Genomic DNA, 22237 nt, shown 5'->3' with positions numbered 1-22237 from the left:
AACACACGGATGAAGACGAAACATCGGCACGTTAAGCAAAAACTGTTTATCCTCATCGTGTGAAACCGGTATATTTTAAGGAATGGCTATTGTGTAAACTGTTTGTAAACGGATCTGTTCTGTCGTGACTCGTGAGCATCATTTTGCGCAATCAGCTCGCTCTCGAAATCGTGATGGATTCAGTTCAAACGGTGCGAACAAACGCTAAATCTAAAAGCAGCAAATGACAGTAGTGGGGACCGGTCACATTTTATTTTACTGTTCTGGTTTAAAGCGAATGCTTATGCATTTGTACACCAATGCGTTTTTTTGTCTGTTAGTTTTCTCCGTTCCATTCTTTTTTAGAGCATTTGTCTACTACAACAGTAACTTATCCGTTTTCAAACGTGATTTACTGCAGCTTTACTACGTTCAAATGCTTGTTTTAAATGTTTATATATTTAAGTTATGCATACAACATTAAATTAATTATATTCTAGATGCTTATATCTTCACAACTTGTTGTCTCATTAATCGATTATCAAAATCAGTTAGTTGCAGCCCTTGTATATATTAAATATATTTAGACAATTTTCATCTGTTTTGACTCTGTCTACTCTAAGCCCATATTGATTAGAGGTCGAGTGATTAATTAGCAGCGATACTTGATTGCTGAAAATGTCGGCTATCAGCAAAAATCCATACAGTTAGCTTTTCTGGATTCTGGTGCACTGTCATTACCAGAGCGGCCTTTAGAGGCAAGTCAATAACACCACATGCTGTTTGTTTTTACATGTGAGACTGCGTGCTGCATGGAGAGCACAATATAACATTCATTATTTATTATTTACAAATTGCGTAATGCGTTCTGATTCGAATTACGTTCATTCATGAACTTATTCACATTTAGAACATTTTTTGTTTTTAATTTTAATTTTGTAATAAGGTTCAGTACTAGTTTACATAAAGTGTTGATTAATCGGTTATCAGCAAATCGGTGGACCTCTAATATTCATTTAGATCTGTAAAGAAAGAAAGGTGCTTTATAGTAAAGGGTTCAGAGCTCAGGACCAGCCATGATACAGCGCCCCAGGACCCCACAGCGGCGGTCTGGCAAAGCCAGGGCATGAAACCTTGACCTTCCGATCAGTAACCCAGTGCCTTAAACACTGAGGTAGATAGATAGATAGATAGATAGATAGATAGATAGATAGATAGATAGATAGATAGATAGATAGATAGATAGATAGATAGATAGATAGATAGATAGATAGATAGATAGATAGATAGATAGACAGACAGACAGACAGACAGACAGACAGACAGACAGACAGACAGACAGACAGATATATAGATAGATAATTTCATGCTGCTTTAAAATGATTTGAAATGGTGCCAGTCACTGGATCCTCGCTCTGCTCCCGATTTTGGAATATTTTCGGTCACATTGTTTTTCATGTGCGTAATGGGCATCACGCTGCTCGTGTCCTTGGCGATGACGGTGATGGGCTCGTAAACCTCTGTCTCTCAGCATGCGTCTGCCTCGGTGTCTTTGATCCCATCGCCAGCGTGGCCGCGTAGGCTGCTTGAGTCATTAGGTTGAATTATTGATGTAATCAGAGTAAGTGGGGCTGGTATTTCAGGCGAAGCACCACTTATATAAAACTGCACGAACAGTAGTAGCGAGGGTTTTTTTTTTTTTTTTTTCTTTCAGTCTCGTGCGAGTAATAGGCATCATATTTTGGAGTGAAATGTTCTGCCTCGAACACCCAACACCTCTCATTTGCCCAGTTTGATGATTTCGTGCAACTGCCTTTTTTTTTCCTCGTTAAATTCCTCTCTTTATTTTAGTGCTGAGAACGATGCTTCATATGAGCGAGATGATTTGGCTTGGAAATTCGGCAGAATGCCTTTTTTTATTACTGCTACATCTGCTCACATTGTTTTTTTTTGTAAACTGTATTTCCGTATATTTCTAATGTTGGACTGAGGGACAATCTGCTAACTACTTACTTCCCCTATTCTGGATCTATTGGTAACCAACACTTGGTCCCTAAATATAAACCAATTTCTTGTGTCAGGTGAAAAAATGTACTTTAGTACATTTACTAAAAGTTAGTATACTATTAATACTAGGAGAAGGTAAAAGACTGCAAGTTTTGTTTCGGGCAGCGCTTGGATGTGTACAGAAGCAGAAATAAAATCGGAGCTATTGCTGGATGAATACTGAGTAACGGTCACACAGCTCTCTATATATTTTCTTCCTCTTGTCATGCAGTGATGATTTTTAAATCGCCCTCTTGTTTTGTCCAGATAGAAATAAATGGCCCACATGGGCAACTGTGTCCCAAGGCACACGTCTAGCCCAGCATCTGTTCCTAATAAAGTGAAGAGTAAGCCCTTACTGCCTGATTGATGGCTACAAATATCCTACTTAACTGTACACTGTTTCTGCATGTAAGCATTTCTTTTCCTTCCGGCTATCACACCATGTACTCTCTCTCTCTCTCTCTCTCTCTCTCTCCCCTGTGTGTGCACTGGATCAGTGTGTTCATCAGATTAAGTCCTCTTTTTTTGCTGCATGAAGGGAGCAGCTACAAAAGCTCCATTCTGTCAGTGGACCCAGTGCCAGAGGACTAATGGATGGAGCTGCAATAAATCCTGCAGATATCCAACACTGAGTGCACTGCTACCCAGGAATGCACCTGCTGCTAACACTCACTCGATCTCTCTCTCTCTCTCTCTCTCTCTCTCTCTCTCTCTCTCTCTCTCTCTCTCTCTCTCTCTCTCTCTTTCTCACGTTTTCTCTCTGGATCAAGTGACAGTTCAGTGTCGGTGCTAAAGCAGGCACAGGCAAACAGGAGTCTCCCTACATCTCTGCCAAACTGTTTTGCAAACAGTGCCACTTCTTTTAAAGTGTACCGTCACTGCCTGTGAGGCTACAGCGTATCGCTTGCAAAAGGTTGCAAGATAAAGAAAAGGAAATACAGGCTTCCAGTCTGAGCTGCAGATTGAGGAAATCCTAATAATTCTGTGCGTTTATCCAAAATGCCATTTCTCTCTCTACATTTTGTTCAGCCCAAGAAAGAAAATAGACTTGGATCTGAGATTCTCAGAGTTATTCACTGTTGAAGGAACTCTTGTTTGCCCTTCTGATCTACAGTATTTGACACATCAGGGTTTAAAAAAAAAGTCTGAGTGCGTTAAATCCAAGTCATGAAAACGGTAGCATCACGAGCCAAAGCGCTAGCACAGAGTCTGGCACTTTCAGATACTCGGCACGGCCAAGAATCAGCTACTTTCACAGAAAGAGCCCAGACAGTGCAAACGGTGAATCACGTTTTCCACTTGCACCCAACTTCTGCACAAAAAAAAACAGTTTATAGAAACTTTTATAGAGACGATACTGTGATTTTTTTTTTTTTTTTCTCCTTCCGACTCCAGTGATTTCATAAAAGCTTATAGTGGCAGTGTTTTTTGTTTGAAAACTGGTGTATAGTATATGAGAGTGCCGCTTCAGTGTTTTAGACGTGAAACAACATAGCAAGCAAGAGCATTAGCAAGAACAGGAGGCTGGGACCAAATATGGAAAGTACACTTTGATCACGAAAATCCCAAAAGCGATGCAGAATTACACTTTATAACTTTTCAACCAGGAAAGAAGAAACAGGAAGGAACGTGTAGCACGTGTGCCTTAAATGTAGCAGCAACAATGACAACGATAAATCAAAATGATGATAATAACACTAAAGGTTTATAGCGCAGCTTGACAGCTTACCCTCCCCACAAAATCCATTCATTCCTCCTTCCTTTCGCGTCCTTTTCTTTTCCAAAACTCCTGTACTGCGTGAACATATCCGCCTTGGCCCGCACGTCTTCCGTCGAGAAGCTTTTCACACGAGCAGCTGCTTGCTGTTGTTGCAAATTGCACCATGGCCTCTCCCTCTTTTCCTGTCGATTGGGGGCAGCTTCAGGGTCAGCAGCATGTGTGCAGCAGAGAGAATGCCGCTAATTGAGAGAGAAGCAGATTATCCCTCAGGCACGAGCGCGCCGCAAAGGTGTTCCGCATTTGCACTGTTAATATTTGCTGTGGTAAAAAACACAAGCTCTCGAGAGATTTGCACCGAGCCGGCCGTGCAGGATACACAAAAAAACAAGCAGACGGCTACAAAAGTACTTTTCTCCTTCGATCCTCACGCGTTCAAGTGAGGGCATGATTGGACTTGCTGATTTTTGGGGTTTTTTTTCTTCAGCAGGAGGTGAAGGTTTCTGTGATGCTGTGAGAATACAGGAGTGAAGATGAGGAGTCAGGAGGTCTTGTTTTCTCTGCCACGTTTCGCTTTGTAGTTTAAATGATTGCCAGTGAACTGTCTCTGTGTTTGGTGAAGAGACGCTTGCATTGAACTTTTTTTTTTTTTTTTTTTTTTGGAATCTTGGCACTTGCATTAAGCAAAATGGAGAAATACTATTTTCTGGCATATTGACAACAAAACAAAGGTTAAGGTTTCACTTAAGAAAATATATATAAGCATTAACATCAGTCGTTGCTTAGGAATCATAATACACTGTATGGACAAAAGTATTGGGACAACTAAACATTTTCCAGCCATTTGAGGTTCTTCCCCAAATCTGTTACCACAAAGTTGGAGGCACACAGGCGTTTTTTAAATATGGTGGAATGACATTTTCCCTGTTCCAGAATGACAGTGGTCCTATGAGTAAGCTCCATGAAGATTGCCTTCACTAATACCTAATTCTTTGTGGTGAAAGAATCACCACAAATCTTCACCAGCACACTCCAAAATCTAGCAAAGCACCTTCCCAGAAGATTGGATGTTGTTATAACAGCACGATGGGGACCAAACGTGGATGCTTAAAAAGCACTCAACAGGAACACAGTTAAAGTTCCCATCAAAATGCTGAAAGAAATAAGTTTGATGGAACTGACCATGACATGGTGGTTGTTGCCGGATTGCTGGTGTTGCAGAAATCCTGAGATCTACTTAGCATGTACATGCCATAAGCCAGCTTCATGAAGATCTTCTTTGCATGGGTTGAAGTGGAAGATCTTGAAAGCTCTGACTAACCCTAATAAATTCCTTTGAGATGAATTGGAACGCTGACTGCACCCCAGGCCTCCTCACATCACCTACATTAGTAGAACATTTAATAGAAATTAGTGGAAAATTTAGTAGAACATCTTCCCAGAAGAACGGAGATCATTATAACAGCAAAATGGGGACCAACTGTGGATCGAGATGTTCACACACATGCCGATGTTATGCTCAGGTGTCCACGACAGTTTATTTGTCTACATGGTGTATCATGTATCTCCCTGTAATCCATCTGTAACTGTGCCTCCACAACATACTTGTGCGGGAAAGTTTAGAGAGCCGGGAGAAACACTTATTCTAAAGTGGGTCTGTAAACAATGCTGTATTCCCTGACACATTATTCGGGCTCTGTGTTGCAGCGTTACATCTGCAAAGTTCAGTTCCTCCCTGCTGCTGCATGTTCGTGAATCTCTCCGAGGGCCCTGCGAGTGGAAATGTTAGATGAGACGTTGAGTAAAATGCCACTGCTTTTGAGATGTGCCCTGCTCCTATTCTTTCAGATCGGATCAGAGAGAGAGAGAGAGAGAACTAACTTTCTCATGGGACAACTGATGGCTTATGTCTCTCCCATTAAGTCCGTCTCGTCTCCAGAGCGCTCTCCATCCTTTCTCTCTCTATCTCTCTTTCTCTCTTGCTCTTTCTGTCTTTGAATTGTGGGCCGGATTGGGTTTGGGTTTGCACTTTCGCTAACCGTGTTACAGGAGCATTAACGCAGGGAGCGATCTCTTAGCACGCGGCTCCTCGGTGCATTCATTACACACTCGGCCTGCCTCGGTTCAGTGCTCCCAGTCTCTCCGGATCTAACCCGGACCCGTCCGATCGATACGCCCATGGCTATATCCGGGCCGAAAGGAGACGAGAGACGGCTCCTAATTCGATGAAGGCGGCATTAGGGCTTGGCCCGGATGCGCAGGAGGCTCGGGTAATTGCAGACAAATTCATCTTAAAGGCTAGAGAGCTGAGGATTGCTTTAAATTAAGCTTGCACTTTCGAGGGAGGCAGACGAACAGGGCGAGTTCGGGTTACACGCCGGGGTTCACTGGCCGCTTCGAGTGTTTGTACGAAGTCAAGGTGACTCCGGTGTTTCCAAAGTCAGGTCACGGCCTCTGTGTGTGTGCATGTGTGTGTGTGTGTGTGTGATGTAATGTGCTTTCAAGCTGAATTTTTTTTTTCTCCACACAGACCAGAAACTATTTGGCTTATCCTAACCCTGTTGATCTCTTCATCCACAAGCAGTCACATCAAATTTATATCGTTATTAAATCCTCCCCCAGCATTGATAAAGACTTGATTCTGATTTCTGGTTATTTCTAAAAGCAGCTCTGGCACTTGTTCCAGCCACAAGGTTTATATTAATGTTCTTCGTCTAATATGTTTCTATAGAAACACAGTATTTGTATGACAGGCACTCTTCATGAGCAGAGTATATATATATTTCTTCTTCTTCTTCTTTCGGCTTCTCCCATTAGGGGTCGCCACAGCGGATCATCCGTCTCCGTACCCCCCGTCCTCTACATCTGCCTCTTTCAACCCAACTACCTGCATGTCTTCCCTCACCACATCCATAAACCTCCTCCTTGGTCTTCCTCTTTTCCTCCTTCCTGGTGGCTCCATTCTCAGTATTCTTCTAATTATGTACCCATGTCCCTAAACTGCACATGTCCAAACCCTCTCAATCTCGCCTCCCTCACCTTGTCTCCAAAACGTCCTACATGCGCTGTCCCTCTAATAAACTCATCGTCGTCACTCCCAACAAAAACCTCAACATCTTCAGCTCTGCTACCTCCTGCTCCACCTCCTGTCTTTTACTCAATGCCACTGTCTCTAAACCATACAACATCGCAGGTCTCACCACAGTCCTATAAACTTTCCCTTTCACTCTTACAGATACTCTTCTATCACATATCACTCCTGCTGTCACTCTTCTCCACCCACTCCACCCTGCCTGCACTCTTTTCTTCACTTTACTTCTCTAATACACTCTTTATTACTTTGCACTGTTGACCCCAGGTACCTGAACTCCTCCACCTTCTCCAACTCTTCTCCCTGCAACCGTATGTTGTTGAACAATTTGGTAAAAAAAACTCCACTGCCGTCTCTCCTAAACATCTCCATGCTTCTACTGGTATGTCATCTGGTCCACAACTGACTTTCCACTCTTCATCCTGCTCTTACTTCCTCCTTACTAATCCTATCCACTTCCTGCTTCACCATCTCCACATCATCCAACCTTCTCTCTCTCTCTCATTTTCCTTATTCATCAACTTTTAAAAATACTTCCTCCATCTTCTCAACACACTCTCCTCACTAGTCAACACAGATGGATTTATAGATTGATGTACATCACAGGCCTCACTGTGAGAACTCAGTGTGTTGTGTTTTTTTACGCTATGTATTTAAAGTACCGGAATAGAAAAACGTTCAGCCAGCACTCTTTAGTGTTTTTAAAATACAATGCCAGAGATGTCACATTCTCTTTTTCTCCCCCTCGCTCTCTTTTTTTTACTCTCTCTCGGGATTATAGAACTGTCACAAAACGTTGGCAGGTTGACGTGAACGGTAAAAAAAAAAAAAAAAAAGAAAGACACTATCATGCACAGGTTTCTGACTGAATTGTCTCGAATTTGAAGTGATGGCTTAATCGATAGATATTTCAAGCCCCGTAGGTCTTTGAGGCAGAGGAGAGACAGATGAAAATCCTCCCAGTTTGTCTCCCTCTTTGACTGACTCTGAAGCAGCACTCAAATATGATTTATTTTTTTCTTTTTTTTTGAGTAGTTTTTGAGATGTGAGATATGACAAGAGATTGATTTTCTGTCTGTCGTCTTATTTAGGGGCGTATGGACCAGAGACGGGATGGGCGTCGGCTTATCCGGAGTGCCAAGAGAGGAACCAATCGCCGATCAATATAGCCGACCAGGATACCAGGGTCTCTATGGAGTACCAGGAGTTAATCCTGGATGGCTTTGAAGCGGAATCGTCTAACAAGACATCAATGAAGAACACAGGCAAAACTGGCAAGTTTTGTGTGTGTGTGTGTGTGTGTGTGTGTGTGTGTGTGTGTGTGTTTGTGTATCTCTATATTTCTCTTTCTCTAATCCTCTAGCCGTGACTAATCCAAAAGCACGGAGACATGAAGCGAATGACGGCCACAGGTGTGTGTGTGTGTGTGTGTGTGTGTGTGTGTGTGTGTGTGTGTGTGTGTGTGTTCAGGTGCTTACCATTGCTGACGCCTGTCTTTTTTAACCAACACACACCAACCTTACAACTTCATCAACATCTGACTCTCTGTCCGGAATACGGCCACGGATCATTACACTCCGCTTACACACACACTTTTCCGCTCCTTTGTTCGGCTCCTCAACATAATCTATGCAGAGTAAGATAAATGACCTGGTTCTCTTATGAATAATGGAGATACGCTCAGCTATTTATAACATTCACCTGAGTGTATTTTCAGCTGGAGAACTGGATTTGGTCCACACCAGACAACACCTGCATGAAAAAGAATAAAAAAGTTAATAAATGCAGAAATTGACATTGTCATGTGTAAAAAGTGTGTGTGTGTGTGTGTGTGTGTGTGTGTGTGTGTGTGTGTGTGTGTGTGTGTGGATGTAAGTGATAATAAATGAAATGAACAATTAATGAGCTCTTGGAGAATTGAGGAAATTTGTCTGTCAGAGAGAGAGGATTACTTCCCGAAGCCTCGCTTTAAACCCGAGGCTTAGCATTCCGAGTCTGTCGGCTAACAGGAGCCCAGAGTAACAACATTTCCACAGAGAAATGTTCCCACACTTTTTATCGCACGTTAGTTGAAGTCGAACACGACTGAATATAAAACAAAAGGAGCGCTGTTGGTTTTTCCCAGCCCGACTCTGAAAGTATGTGTGTGTGCACTGACACCCCGGCACCTCCAGATGACACGGCAGAACTACTCTGCTTAAAGAATAAATAAATACATTTTAAAAAGTGTGGGAGGCAGCAGTGAGCAGCATCTTAGTGGACCAGAAGGTTAGAAGTTCAAACCTCGATCTCAACAGCGATACTCTAGTGGCAGCCGGGGTGCCTCTAATTTGCTTCAAACACACACCAAGTGCGTTTCATTGCCTAAAAAGACTGAGATATTTGAGCAGACGAGACACCTGAAGGTCTTTTTTTTACTCTAAATGTAAAAGTAGCACGTTTTTATTTTCGAACAAAACGTGTTCAAAAGTGTTCATCTGCCTCAGCTAGATTTCGAAGGATACCGCTTTTATTATTCATATTTTTTACCTTGAGCACACTTGTGAGCTGAAAAAACACAGAGGCAGAAGCTGAAGTTTGTGGATATAAGATTTAGTTCGCATTTGCTGTTATAATAACCTCCACTAGATTTTAGAGTGTGTTTGTGAAGATTTGTGAAGATTCAATCAGCTACAAGAGTGTTAGTAAAGTCACGTTCTGATGTAGGTGAGGTGAGGAGGTCTGGGGTGCAGTCAACATTCACATTCATCCTAGAGGTGTTCAACTGGGTTGAACTCAGAGCTCCAAAGTAGACCACACAAGATCTTCCATTCCAAACCATGTAAACCACATTATCATGGAGTTGGCTTTGTGCACAGGGGCATTGTCATGCTGGAACAGGTCTGGGTCTCCTAGTTTAAATGAAGGAAAGTTTTCATGCTGCAGCTCCCAAAGACGTCCAGTACAATTGTGTACCTCCAACTTTGTGGTAACAACTTAGAGAAGAAAAACATACTGCTGAAAAAGTCAGGAGTCTCACTACTTTTGTAGAACCTTAAAATGAAGAAATTCAGCATTGTGTATTTTAGTTCCGTTTATTTTAACGCTGGCCGTTTAATAATAGATCTAGTTAAATATTTACGTGTGTGAATATTTTTGGGTTTATATAAAAGAAAATACACACGTTTTTGCTTCTATTGCATTAAATACAACCGTTTTTTATTACCAAATGAGAGAAAAGACGAATCTTAATAACACAGATTTCAGAGTTTCTCAGTATGTTCTCTTTCTATCCTCTTGATCGTGATAAGTTTCAATCGTTCTCATCTGCGTATTAAAGTAGAGTGCGGCTAGAGCTCATAAAGCGCTCTGTTTGCTCACCGACGGCTTCTGTTTGCCTCGTATCTCTGTTTAAGCCCCACAAAGCTCGGGATATTTCTCGTCTCTCCGTTACTGTGAAGAAGTTTCACGTGAAGTTTGCTGACCTTCGGTGTGCACGCAGTCGTATTAATCGAGTCTCTCCGTGTGTCAGCGATGCGCAAAGCCGAGCCTCTCATTTCGGCAGAGCGCACACGATGTGTGTGTGTGTACACCCTGTGTGTGTGCGTGCGTGTGTGTGTGTCTGTGTGTGTGTGTTTACACCCTGTGTGTGTGTTTACACCCTGTGTGTGTGCGTGCGTGTGTGTGTGTGTGTGTGTGTGTGTGTGTGTACACCCTGTGTGTGCGTGTGTGTGTGTGTGTGTGTGTGTGTGTGGGGGGTAAAGTAGTACCGATTTTAAAATTCAATCAGAACGGTGGGAAAAGCAGGGACCTGCCGCTTAATTAAAACACTCTCCCTTTATTTCTTTTTTCACTCTTTCATATTTTCTTTTTTTTTGTACTTAGTAAGAGCCCATTTTGTATTTTCCCTCAAAGTTGTACGAAAATGAAATGATGTAAATAAGCACGTTATTAAGCTCGTTCTTCAGAAGGCATCCTTTATTAGGATATTTCTTGTGAGTAAAAACAGAAGAAAGCAACCCTGGATTATGTTCTCACCTCCTGTAATACCTGTTCTCTAATTAACATCATCGTTCCTTTCTTTCAGCACAAATCAATTCCTTCATTTTTATCTCTTTTTCAGTCGCCATCCTGCTGAAGGACGATTACTTTGTGCAAGGTGCAGGACTGCCGGGTCGCTTTAAAGCTGAGAAGGTGGAGTTCCACTGGGGCCAGAGCAACGGTTCAGACGGCTCCGAGCACAGCATCAACGGCAGGAGGTTCCCCGTCGAGGTGAGAGTCCCAACCCACATCCTGACGTCTCAGTCATGAAATATTTACATAATGTACACGTTCATTTCTCGGCTCTAACAGCAGCTCTGATATACAGACTTTTACTGATGCATTTGTTTTATTATTATTGTCTCACGGTTTACGCAGGATTTAAAATATCTGAAATGGCGAAGTCTCGAGCGTCAGTGGTTCAGTGAAGAGTTCTGAACCAGGATAAGCTTTCAGAGGTGCTTTGTGGGGGTCCGTCGAAAACATGACAAGCTTTATTTCATTTAGTTTCCAATGACAGCAAACTCAAAGTGTTGCATTTGCTAGTTACCTGTAGAATCCTATCGGGGACGGATTTGCCCAGATGCAATGCTTGTAATAGTGATTCTCATTAGCAATTATTGTAACGAAGGGCTCTGCTTTCGAGTTGCATCATGTACAACGCCTCTTGTTACACCCGTATCCTCTTTATAGCTTTATATTGTTTGGATCGACATAATAGAAATTCAGCTGCGAAGTATGAACTGGGATCGTTCATGTTCCGTGCGTTTTACATAGACACAGCTTATCGTGCTTTATTTATAGTAGAAATCCCAACAAACAAACAAACAAACAGAGGGGCTCCCGGGAGCCTGACGTCATCGCGCCAAGAGTGAAGACAGACGTAAGGAATCCCGGCCAAAGAGAAATGTGAGAGCGGGAGTAGAAGTAACTGCGGATGAGTGTTAGAGTGGTAGTGAGGGCGTTCCTGTATCGATTAAACACTGCGTTATGTACAGGCACTCTCTCCCGGGGGCTGACCAGCAGTCCAGGATGCGTCTCGCTCCTCTCGGCTGATTTATCGCCGTGCCAGCCTGCCAGCTTTTACACACAATAAGAGCTCCTTTTATCGCCCTCTTCAAACATGCAAGCGGTCCACGCCGTGCGGCTGCCAAGTTCCAGCCGGCTCTCGCTCTTAACTCGAATGGGTGTCATTCTGTTTCATTGTCTGGCTTTTATTAGCACCGGCCCTCCCCTTCACCACCTAATACCCCCTCCCTCCCCCACCCCGGCGGAGGTGCGCAGTTAGCATATGAGCTAAAGAGATGATTCCAGTGCCAGTTCCCACTTATTGGCAGTCAGATGATGTCACCCCGACACAAATCATGTCAGTGAGAAAGAGCGTCCGTGCTAAAGTTTAATGTGCTCAGCGGGAACGGCCCTCCTAATGCTTAACACTCACTCAGACTTCGCATGACTTCCCTGATTTACAGTACAAAAAGTCCATCATTTAGACCTTGATTAAATATTAAGCAGCAATTTTCCACAAATTAGCCCCCGAAACAGCCCTGAGATTTTGCGATTCGCAATTTCCGCCTGCATCACGCAGGAACGTGCAGCGTTGCAAGGGCAGAGTCGCACGGTGCTGCTTGATTGATTATTCTGGTCTGTTCAGCTGTGTAGATCTGTGGTCTTTGGGATCGATTACCCAAGTCTGTCACACTGCGTGTGCTGGTAGTCCAGAGCCTGGAGAAAGCAGATTAGCTTGGGTGGGTCATTCAGCACAGTCATAGAAAAGAAATGAAGGAAAGGTGGAGGAAGGGATGAGACATAGCAGGAATGGAGCAAAAGGACAACATGAATACGTTTTAAATAAACAGCATTTATGTACTTTATGTGGATACTCATAAATATGCATAGATATTATCTATTCAGGTGTATTATTATGCTATAGGTATTATATAAATTGCATTTTTATTTTGGTTAACAATCCCATTTATATCCCAAGTGTACAGTTTTACTTTAAAATTATTATATTTTTACATCTGATCATTTGTTTCTTTAGAAAATATCTCACAATCAAACCTCCACCTTGTAAAAATTATCTTTAATTAAAGTACTTTATTGATTCTGTAATAAAAATAATAAAGAAAATATACTCCAGCAATCACCACCAAGTGCAAAATAAATAAATAATGAGCATCATAATGTATAATAATAAACAATAGTAGTAGTAGAGATAATAATTGATAATGAGAATTATAGTAGTCATAGGAAAGGAATGCGATATAGCCAGAGTGCAGCAAAAACACAAACTGTATGCGGAAATGGATAAATATACACAGGTAGTGTTTATCCAGCTATAATATTATGCTGTAGGTATTATATAAGTGGCTTTTTTAATAATAATATTATATATTATATATTAATATATAATATATATTAATATACTCTATTACTAATAAAATATTTTCACATTTTCATGAACACCCATGAAGCCTTACAATCAAACCAGGAGACGATCTCGCATTTGTAGGTCTGATTATTTGTATTTTTTTTCTCTATATTTGCCTCCGCTTCATAACAATCATCTTAAATTGAGGTACTTTATTGATCCTGTAATAAAAAAGTAAACATTCTCCAGCGATCACCACCGAGTGTGAAATAAATAAATAATGAGCATCATAATAATGTACAATAATAAACATGTAGTTGTAGCAGAGATAATGATAATAATTGATAATGGGAATGACAATAGTCCATGAACATTGATTCTGTCGGAAAAAATCAATAGTGTCGGTTTATCACTTTAGGACATTCGCCCTCTACTGAGGAAATGAGAATCTTTTTGTCCTTTCTGTTGTAGTTGGTTTGAGTGCTTCTATCTGGCTTTCATGTGTTTGGAAGCTCTTCACTTGTTTTAGATTGAGAGCCAGACATGGAGAGTTCAGATAATTAAACTGAGCCCCAGAGGGCCTTTTTCGAGTTTGACTGACACTTCGGCTTCAACCGTAGCCTTTTTCCAGTCTGCAGCTAGTGGCCCTTGACTTCAGTTTGAAGGCTGGCTGTTGTGTATCTTCATGATTGAAGAGTAGGCGCTCTTAGGCACTTTCCTGTCCTTCACATGGACACTTAATGCCAGCAGAGTCGTCCTCGGTGTGGACAAAAGACAGGCCCGAGTGCTGTTCACGGCCCGAACAACAGGCTTTCTGTCACTCAGCCGGGGAGTAAGTAGAGGTGCTCCGGGCCTGATGGTGTGGATTTCCATTCCTCTTCCACTACCTTTTGTCCTTTTCTGCCGTGAGCCGATGTGGGTAAAAGAGAAATTGCACGGCTGTTTGTCAATCAGAGAGCTGCTGGAATATATCCTGTGACCCACGGTGAAGTAAATATCAAAATTTATGAAGCAGCAGGAGGAACGTTTACAAGCTATCTTGGTAAGGGCTGACTGTTTGCCGCGTTATATGAGAATGATGTAAAACGCAGAGAGATAGCGGTCGAGCTCTTCCTCAAGCCTGTTGTCTCACATATGCTAAGAGCTGCCTGAGGAGGTGGCGGAAAAGAGAGAGAGAGAGAGAGAGCAGATGAGTGAGACGAGGTGTGACAGATGTCTATCAAGTGACAAGTTAGCGCACAATCTACCGCAAAAAGGGCCTCGCGAAAGGTGACATCTACAGGGGGAAGAAGAAATAGAGAGAGAAGGTGGTGGTGGTGCTGGTGGTGTGGAGGGGGGAGGTGTCTAGGATTACAGGCCTCCATCTCATAGAGCTCTAAACCAGACTACAGCTAGATTTAGCAATTATCACCCACCCTTTAATCTCCAAATGGGACCTCTTTAACACACACTATATTAAGTTGCCATCCTCTCGCCTTGGCAGTGCATTAAAACCGCTCTTCTGTTAAAAATCGCTGTTCTATTTTATTATCCATCTGTCAGCATCGGGATGGATGGAGCAGCGTCCCCGCGCTCGGTTTTCAGCCTGCCTTATGAATACGCATGAGACGCTCTTGCTCATGCGCGAGATTTGCTGCGAAATGCCATTCTCATTTTCCTTAGTCGTCTGGCTGAATGATTTATGAATTACGAGGCTTGCCATTTAGTAATTGTTCTCTAATAAGGTTCCTGAATGGCGTGATTAAGTGTGCACCCGCTGAGCCCCGGTCCCGCTGCTTTAACTGTAAAAGGACGGTTAATATGCTTAACGCATCACGCCTCGGCCCTGCGCCGCGGGTGAGCGTCTGGCTCGCCTGACCTCGACCCAGTGCAACTTTCCGTCACGCATGCAGGCGTGTGCACGCATGCATATCCACAGACGTGCGCGTCCCACAAACGCACCGGTCTGCTCGCTCTCTGGCTGGAAATTTGCGAACGCGGAAGTGCGTCGCGTCGTGCCTATTGATCTCTGACCCCGAACATTTGTGTCCGTGTGTGCGAGTAAACTGACGCTGTCAGCCCGAGGTTAATGCCAGGGCTCAGCATGACACCAGTGTATTAGGCTTATTAGGCTGTTGCTATGCTGTCACACAGACATACATAATGACAGAGTAATTACCGGACTGTCAGTCGGGCAGAGAACGCCGAAACAACATTACACTCGCCTCCGCCAGATAGTCAGCATGCTGCCTTTAAACCCGAAGGAGGTTCTGATCAGGTCTAAGGATCTTTGCTTGGAGATATGGAGGATGGATTTTAACCCACTTCAACGTCTGTGGGTGTTTCTGTTCAGCAGGAGATTGCGTCTGGAATGTTGCTGAGCAATCAAACTTATTTCAGTCACTTTGTTCGGGGTTTGGCATCATATATTTTACTGGGGTTGGGGTGGGATGGACTTCTTATTCACCACACGAAATAATAATAATAATTAGAGGCGACCCCGAATAGTCAAAGATTCAATGTTTCGATTGGAGGATCCTGATTCGCCTACCAATCTCACAACCTTCACAGAGGTGTTATGAGAGGATCATACCATTTTATGTGGTATAGGGCTGCTCCATGTCTGATTCCACATAGAACTACCGGCTTCCACCCAATACGTTCATTGTGATAATTTTGTAAATAAAAATCTGAAAAAAAGGACGCTTTTAATCAATATTTTTAACGTGCGCAAATAAAATCCAACCCCCCACGTGACAGGTTTAAGTTTCACGTTCCACGATTCAGGATCATAGGAGCATCTTGGCGGCCTGGTTTTAAATATTTCACAATTTCTTGGGTATATTCGGTTTTAATTTCATCATACAAATGAATTAATATCATTTCTTTCATCTAGTGGAGAGCGAAAAATGTGGAAAACGCGTAGAAGGTTCTAGTCGCACAGACCGTGTCAAAATGAGGCTTTTTTTTGAGAGGATCGAATGCGGCTGCTTGTAAAAAGTCGTGCAGTCAGCAGTCCATTTCCTTTTTTTTTCGTACCGCCCAATCAGCTTGCGGTTCCGAAGGCGAGAAACATGAACATGCAGAACAGTCATCGATAGTGAGTGAATATAAATAGACTTCAGTTTCTAATATCTCAGCACTGCAAATCTAACGAATTTAAACCACTTGGCTGATTTGTTAGCTTTTTTTCCCTCCTGGATTTTTTTTTCTATTTTTGGAGATAAAAGCATGAAATCACCTGTAAATGATCAGGTCTAGGAGTAAATAGACATAAGCAGTGTTCATCTATGGTTTTAACTCGGCAACAGCGGTAGGTAAAATAGAGCTGTGGTCTAATTGAGGTTTGAAGGTGACGGGAACACTCGGCTGATTTTCACCCTGTCATGGCTCTCCCAGGCCTTATCTCCAGTCACAAACCCAGGACATAGGAGGACACGTGCATTGCGGGAAACGGTGATTAAGCATGCTTTTAATATCATGACGGAGGGGTCAGAAGAAAGAGCAGAAGAAAGACGAAGCTCTGGGAAGCGAGGAAGTCTTTTTCAAGGCCTTTATTCAGTCTCTGTGATAAGAGAAACACAAAGTAAATTAACACACACGATGGAAGCACCGGAGCCGGGACACAAACACACAGGCCTACACGCTGGGTATCAGAGATAAGAGATGGCATTGATGAATTGAATTTTATTTCCCATCAGCCCTTGCCACTATAAGAAGCGCTTTGCGGAATATTACCAGATGTGGAGATAGTTCGGCGTAGAAGGTGACGCGGCTCAATAAGTGCAGGAAACACACATTGTGCTCATTTCTATGGTGTTCGTGCACATCTGCTTCAGGTAGCGAACAATAAGCATGTGCTGTGGATCAACAGATGTGGGAGTGACGACTGTTAAAGAGGAGAAGTGAAAGTCTGGGCTCTGGAGTGTTTCCTCCTGTTGAGGAATGTGTGATGATGTAAAGTGAGTGAACATGTGCTTATCAGCTCTATTGTTATTTCAGGGTTACTGTGTGTTCCTTTCCTTTATCTTTCCTTTTTCCCCTTTACCTTTGATTTTACTTTCCTCTCCTTTCCATTCCTTTCTGTTCTTTCCTTCCTTTCATTTCCCATTTTCCTTTCCTTTCCCATTTCCCATTCTTTTCCTTTCCGATTTTCCTTTCCTTTTTCTTCCGTTACTTTCCCATTTTTCTTCCCCATTTTCCTTTCCTTTCCTCTCCTTTCCCATTTTCATTTTCTTTCCCATTTTCCTTTCCTTTCCTCTCCTTTCCCATTTTCCTTTTCTTTCCCATTTTCCTTTTTCCTTTCCTTTCCTTTCCCATTTTCCTTTTCTTTCCTTTTTTTCCTTTCCCATTTTCCTTTCCTTTCCTCCCTTTTTCCTTTTCCTTTTTCCTTTCCCATTTTCCTTTCCTTTTCTTTCCTTTTTCCCTTTTTCCTTTTTCCTTTTCTTTCCTTTGCCATTTTTCTTTATTTCCTTTCCTTTCCCATTTTCCTTCCTTTCTCTCCTTTCCCATTTTCCTTTTCTTTCCTATTTTCCTTTCCTTTTCTTTTCTTTCCTTTCTCATTTTCCGTTCCTTTCCTTGTCTTTCCTTTTCCCGTGGTGTGACGTGTTTTCAGGTGATCTTTTATTTTTGGTTTAGTTTAGTTGGTGTGTAATTGATTCAGAGTACCGGAAATTAGTACTTCACCTCAGACACTGTAACAGATTGTGTGTTTGTTCAGTAATGAGTAGAAACGCTCAGGTTTATCGTCTGTTCATCACGTGATACGCTAATCGTCTTTCCTGATCACATCTCCTTCTTGTGCACCTGCAGAGTTTGTTACTGTGGGATCGTGTTAGTGATGTGAAGAAAGTGTAACTGTACGTGTAAGTCATTTTTTTATAATAATGTATAGACCACACACACACACACACACACACACACACACACACACACACACATGGTGTGTGGTAGGAGTAATTGAATTGTGGAAGCATGGAGGTTGGAGAAGGATGGAGTGATGAAAGTAGAGGAAGAGTAGAGGAATGCCATGTTGCCAGGTTTTGAGCTGAAGAGTCTGGATGAAGGATTGCGAGCAAATTAGTTGTGAAACTCCAGAAAGAACAGATGTGTTTTACTCGTCCCTCCTCCTTCTTCATTTACTCTTTCACTCAGGTATCTTTCTCTTACTCCATCTCTCACTCTTTCTGTTTGCATCTCTCTCTCTCTCTCTCTCTCTCTCTCTCTCTCTCTCTCTCTCTCTCTCTCTCTCTTTCTTCCTCTCTCTCGCTCTCTCTCTTTTTCTCATATTACTGTCCTCTTTTTGCCCTTTTCATCTGTCTCTCATTTTCTCATTCTCCCCACATGTACTGTCATCTTTCTCTGTCTCTCCTTATTTTTCACATGCAGTCATCTTTCTCTTCTTCACTCTCTGTCAGGCTCTCTCTCCTTAACATTCATACTGACATCTCTCTCTCTCTCTCTTTCTATCTTTCTCTCTCTTTCTATCTTTCTCTCTTTCTCGCATGCATAGTAATTTCTCTGTCTTTCTCTCTCTCTGTCTGTCTCTCATGCTCTCTCTCTCTCTTTCTTGCTCTTTTTCCTCACATGCATACAGTCACCCCTCCCTTTCTCTCTCCTTCTGTTCGTGTGTCTATCTCTTCATCATTCTCTTCCGTTGCCTCTTTGTCCAGCTGTCTCTTTCTCAACACCCCTCTTTGTTTCTGTCTCTTTTTATTCTCTCTTTATCATCCTCTATGTGTCTGACTTTCTTTTTGGTCTCATTCTGTCTCCTCACTGTCTGTCCCTCAATCTCTACATCTCTGTCTTCCTTTCGTTTTTGAGCCCCAGCACTCGTGTTTCTTTCAGTCTCTAACACTCTTTATCTTTGTCTCCTAATGTCTCGATGTGATTGTGTCTCTCTCTGTGTCTCTGTCTGTTTTTCCTCTCAGGCACACATTGCCTGTGCCTCACACTTTCATGTGTCTCTCCCACTCTTTCCTTCCTCTTTATTTCCCTTAATGTCTCTCTTGCTCTCCCTCTCTCTCTCTCTTCCTCGCGCTCTTTCCCTCCCTCCACTGCGACATTCTATTAAACCTTCGCAGATAACTGATGACTGCCATGCCCGCTGCCCGTTTTTATTTATTTGCTTATTTATTTGATTTCCGCTTGTTTATTATTGCTTTTCCTGGAGAAGAGAGGGCATGCGGTTGCTAACATAATGTTGTATTTCCTTGCCTGTCGTCCGTGGCACTGAAAAACACATCCATTCTTTAAGAGCGGAGCGCTGCCTAGAGGGCAAATAGATGTCGTCCCAGTTCTTTGCTGGCTTGATACCATTTTTAATAATCTCGTTGGAGATAGTGCCTCGGCCCTCTTTGTTTTCTCGAAAGCAATATTTTTCCATGTTTTTATGAGAAAGTAATACGCCCAGAATTGAAAAGTGACGCCCCTAAAGTCTTTTCGTTGATTTTTCCATTTGCAGGCTTCAGCAGTGGGGGGTGGGGGGAGGTGTGTTTGTTTCTTTCCGTATGTAGAAAGAGCGTGAGCAGGTGAGCAGATGATTTAGGACTAAGAGTCAACATTTATAAATACAGTTAGCATCTCACTGAAAGCCTCCGCTAAACTCTGTATGCTAATTTGAATATAAATTTATATATATATATATATATATATATATATATATATATATATATATTTTTTTTTTTTTTTTTTTTTTTTTTTTTTTTGCATATGTTGCAATGAGTTTTTTTTTTTTAAAGGTTTTTACAGGCTTACAAAGAAAGGTCCTGTCTAGGATTCGGCTTTTCAGTTTCTGCGAACACTTAGAAATCAGCATTCTGTTCATTATACATGTGACGCTGTTGCATGGTTTGGACACCAGAGGTCCCAATTTGTGCAACCTGTAGAGTTCAAATATCAAAAGAGCTCCCTGGTCCTACATCCTTTCACTTTCTCTATATGAGCATGCAGAAGTCGGGCATTTTAGCTGACTTTGGAGCTCCTTTCAGCATCGTTTCAAGACATAGGCAAACCATCTTCTCGCCGCTGCTCTCGTCTACTGAATTGATTTGCCTAATTTTCGGTTGAAGTCTAACATACAGTTTAATATTTACCTACTTGACTTAAAATTTTACAATGATTATTAAATGTGTCGACTCTTTTATGGAAGGTTGCGAATGGTTTGTATGGTGTGGGGGCGGAGCAGCGTGGTCAGAGGGCGGAGCCATTGCTAGGGGGTGACAATAGGAATCTCATCTATGGTGCCTTAAAGGCTAAAAACGGCCCTGAATTTGTTTCAAGTTAAAACGCCATCAGAAGCTGCAACAGAACTCGAGTTCACAAGTTCACTGTTGAAGGATTTTTATTTACGTATTTACTCAGGGTAACTCACAGCTACGTGTCCCATGATGCACCGCACTGTCTCGCTTTTTCACTCTATAAAACAGAGAATATTTGTGATTCTCTCCCAATTCGAGTCATTTCTGTGTGTTCAAAAATAGTGCTTTTACGTACTACATACAAAAGTGCAAAGCCATCTTGTTTGGACACGAACATAAAGCGGTGCATTGTGGGATTTCATCAGCCGCACAGCAAAAGTATCAAAACAGGACTTATTTGGGTTTGTCTTATTCCTTAATCTCTACAGAGAGAAAGTGCACTATGGGTAATTCTCTGTGCTTTAGACTACAGTAACGTATTGCAGTGCATAGGTTTTATTTATGTCTGTACTTTTGAGAGTCACTAACAGCTGGAACCAAATTCCTTGTGTGTGTCAACACACTTGGCCAATAAACCTGATTCTGATTCTGATTCTGATTGTGGGGTTTCAGGGATATTCTGCAATAGGACACGACCCTCAAGCAGGAGGATATGAGGGTAGATTGGGGTTTAATTAAAATCACTTAACGCAAACAAACTTTAAGGGAACAGAAATAAAATCAAATAAAACACAAACCTGCAAGAGGTCAAACATGGAGCAAACAACTCAGCAATGCGATCTTGAAGCAAATAACCAGACAGATGAATATACAGATTTGGGAGCGCTGAGGATTGTGGGTATCGTAGTTTGCTGGAGCACACACTTACTCACATCACACACACACACACACACACACACACACACACACACACACACATACACACACACATACAGAGGAATTGTAAAATGGAAGAAAGGACATGACTGTGCACTGTGAATAGTGTGTGCAGCAGAGTGCAGTTTTGGACTCGTTTGCATTCTCATTTGTGTGTGTGTGTGTGTGTGTGTGTGTGTGTGTGTGTGTGTGTGTGTGTGAGTGTTTGAAACCATCTCTGCATGATCTGTTTATTTGCTTTTGGAATGTTCATCACACTCCTCCCCACCACCTTTAATGCTACGCTTGTGTGTATTTGTGTGTGACACTTGTCTTGATTGCTAGTCTGCTGTTGGACGGGGACACACACACACACACACACACACACACACACATACAGAGTGGGTCAGCTCAGCCTCATTGCACGCACGGAGTGACGATGACGTGCAATAAGGCAACAAGGTTTTTCTTCCCTGCCCTTGTGAATGTCAGCGGCCGCCGCTGCTTGTGCGTGATTGGCCTTTGTGTGTGTGTACATGTGTGTGTGTGTGAACACGCATGCTCTGACTCTCTCTATGGGACGCGAAGCGATGTCAATAAAGGATAAATTCAATTTGGTAACGCGTTCCATGCACGCTGCATCCTTTCAGAGAAGAGATTTGGCTCACTTTTGTTTTCTCTCTCTCTCTCTCTCTCTCTCTCTCTCTCTCTCTCTCTCTCTCTCTCCCTCTCGCTCTCTCTTTCTCCTATGAGTCCCCTGTGGATAAACGCTGGAGCAGGGTGTTTGAGATTCAGAAAAAGCTCAGTGCTATTACCATTTATATTACAGGTGTCAGAGAGCGCATGCATGCCTCCTGCCCTTCACTGTCTCAAAGTTAGCAATAAACTCTGCGTAATGTTTTTAAAGCTGCTCATCCACCCCATGCTGTGCTCAACACTTGTATGTGTGTGTGTGTGTGTGTGTGTGTGTGTGT

General features: G+C 42.4%; 1 protein-coding gene across 1 annotated transcript in view; it reads left to right on the top strand.

Moving 5' to 3' along the window:
• The window catches only part of ptprga (protein tyrosine phosphatase receptor type Ga), a 255305-nt gene that overhangs the window by 154071 nt on the left and 78997 nt on the right, over positions 1-22237 (top strand). Inside the window, exons 3-4 of the mRNA XM_046874758.1 lie at positions 7928-8110; positions 10939-11087. Of these exons, the coding sequence (XP_046730714.1) occupies positions 7928-8110; positions 10939-11087 (332 nt within the window). The remainder of the gene's footprint in view (positions 1-7927; positions 8111-10938; positions 11088-22237) is intronic.

This window comes from Silurus meridionalis, chromosome 19, assembly GCF_014805685.1.
Source record: "Silurus meridionalis isolate SWU-2019-XX chromosome 19, ASM1480568v1, whole genome shotgun sequence".
Taxonomy (NCBI): domain Eukaryota; kingdom Metazoa; phylum Chordata; class Actinopteri; order Siluriformes; family Siluridae; genus Silurus; species Silurus meridionalis.
This window is presented reverse-complemented; position numbering and strand designations above follow the sequence as displayed.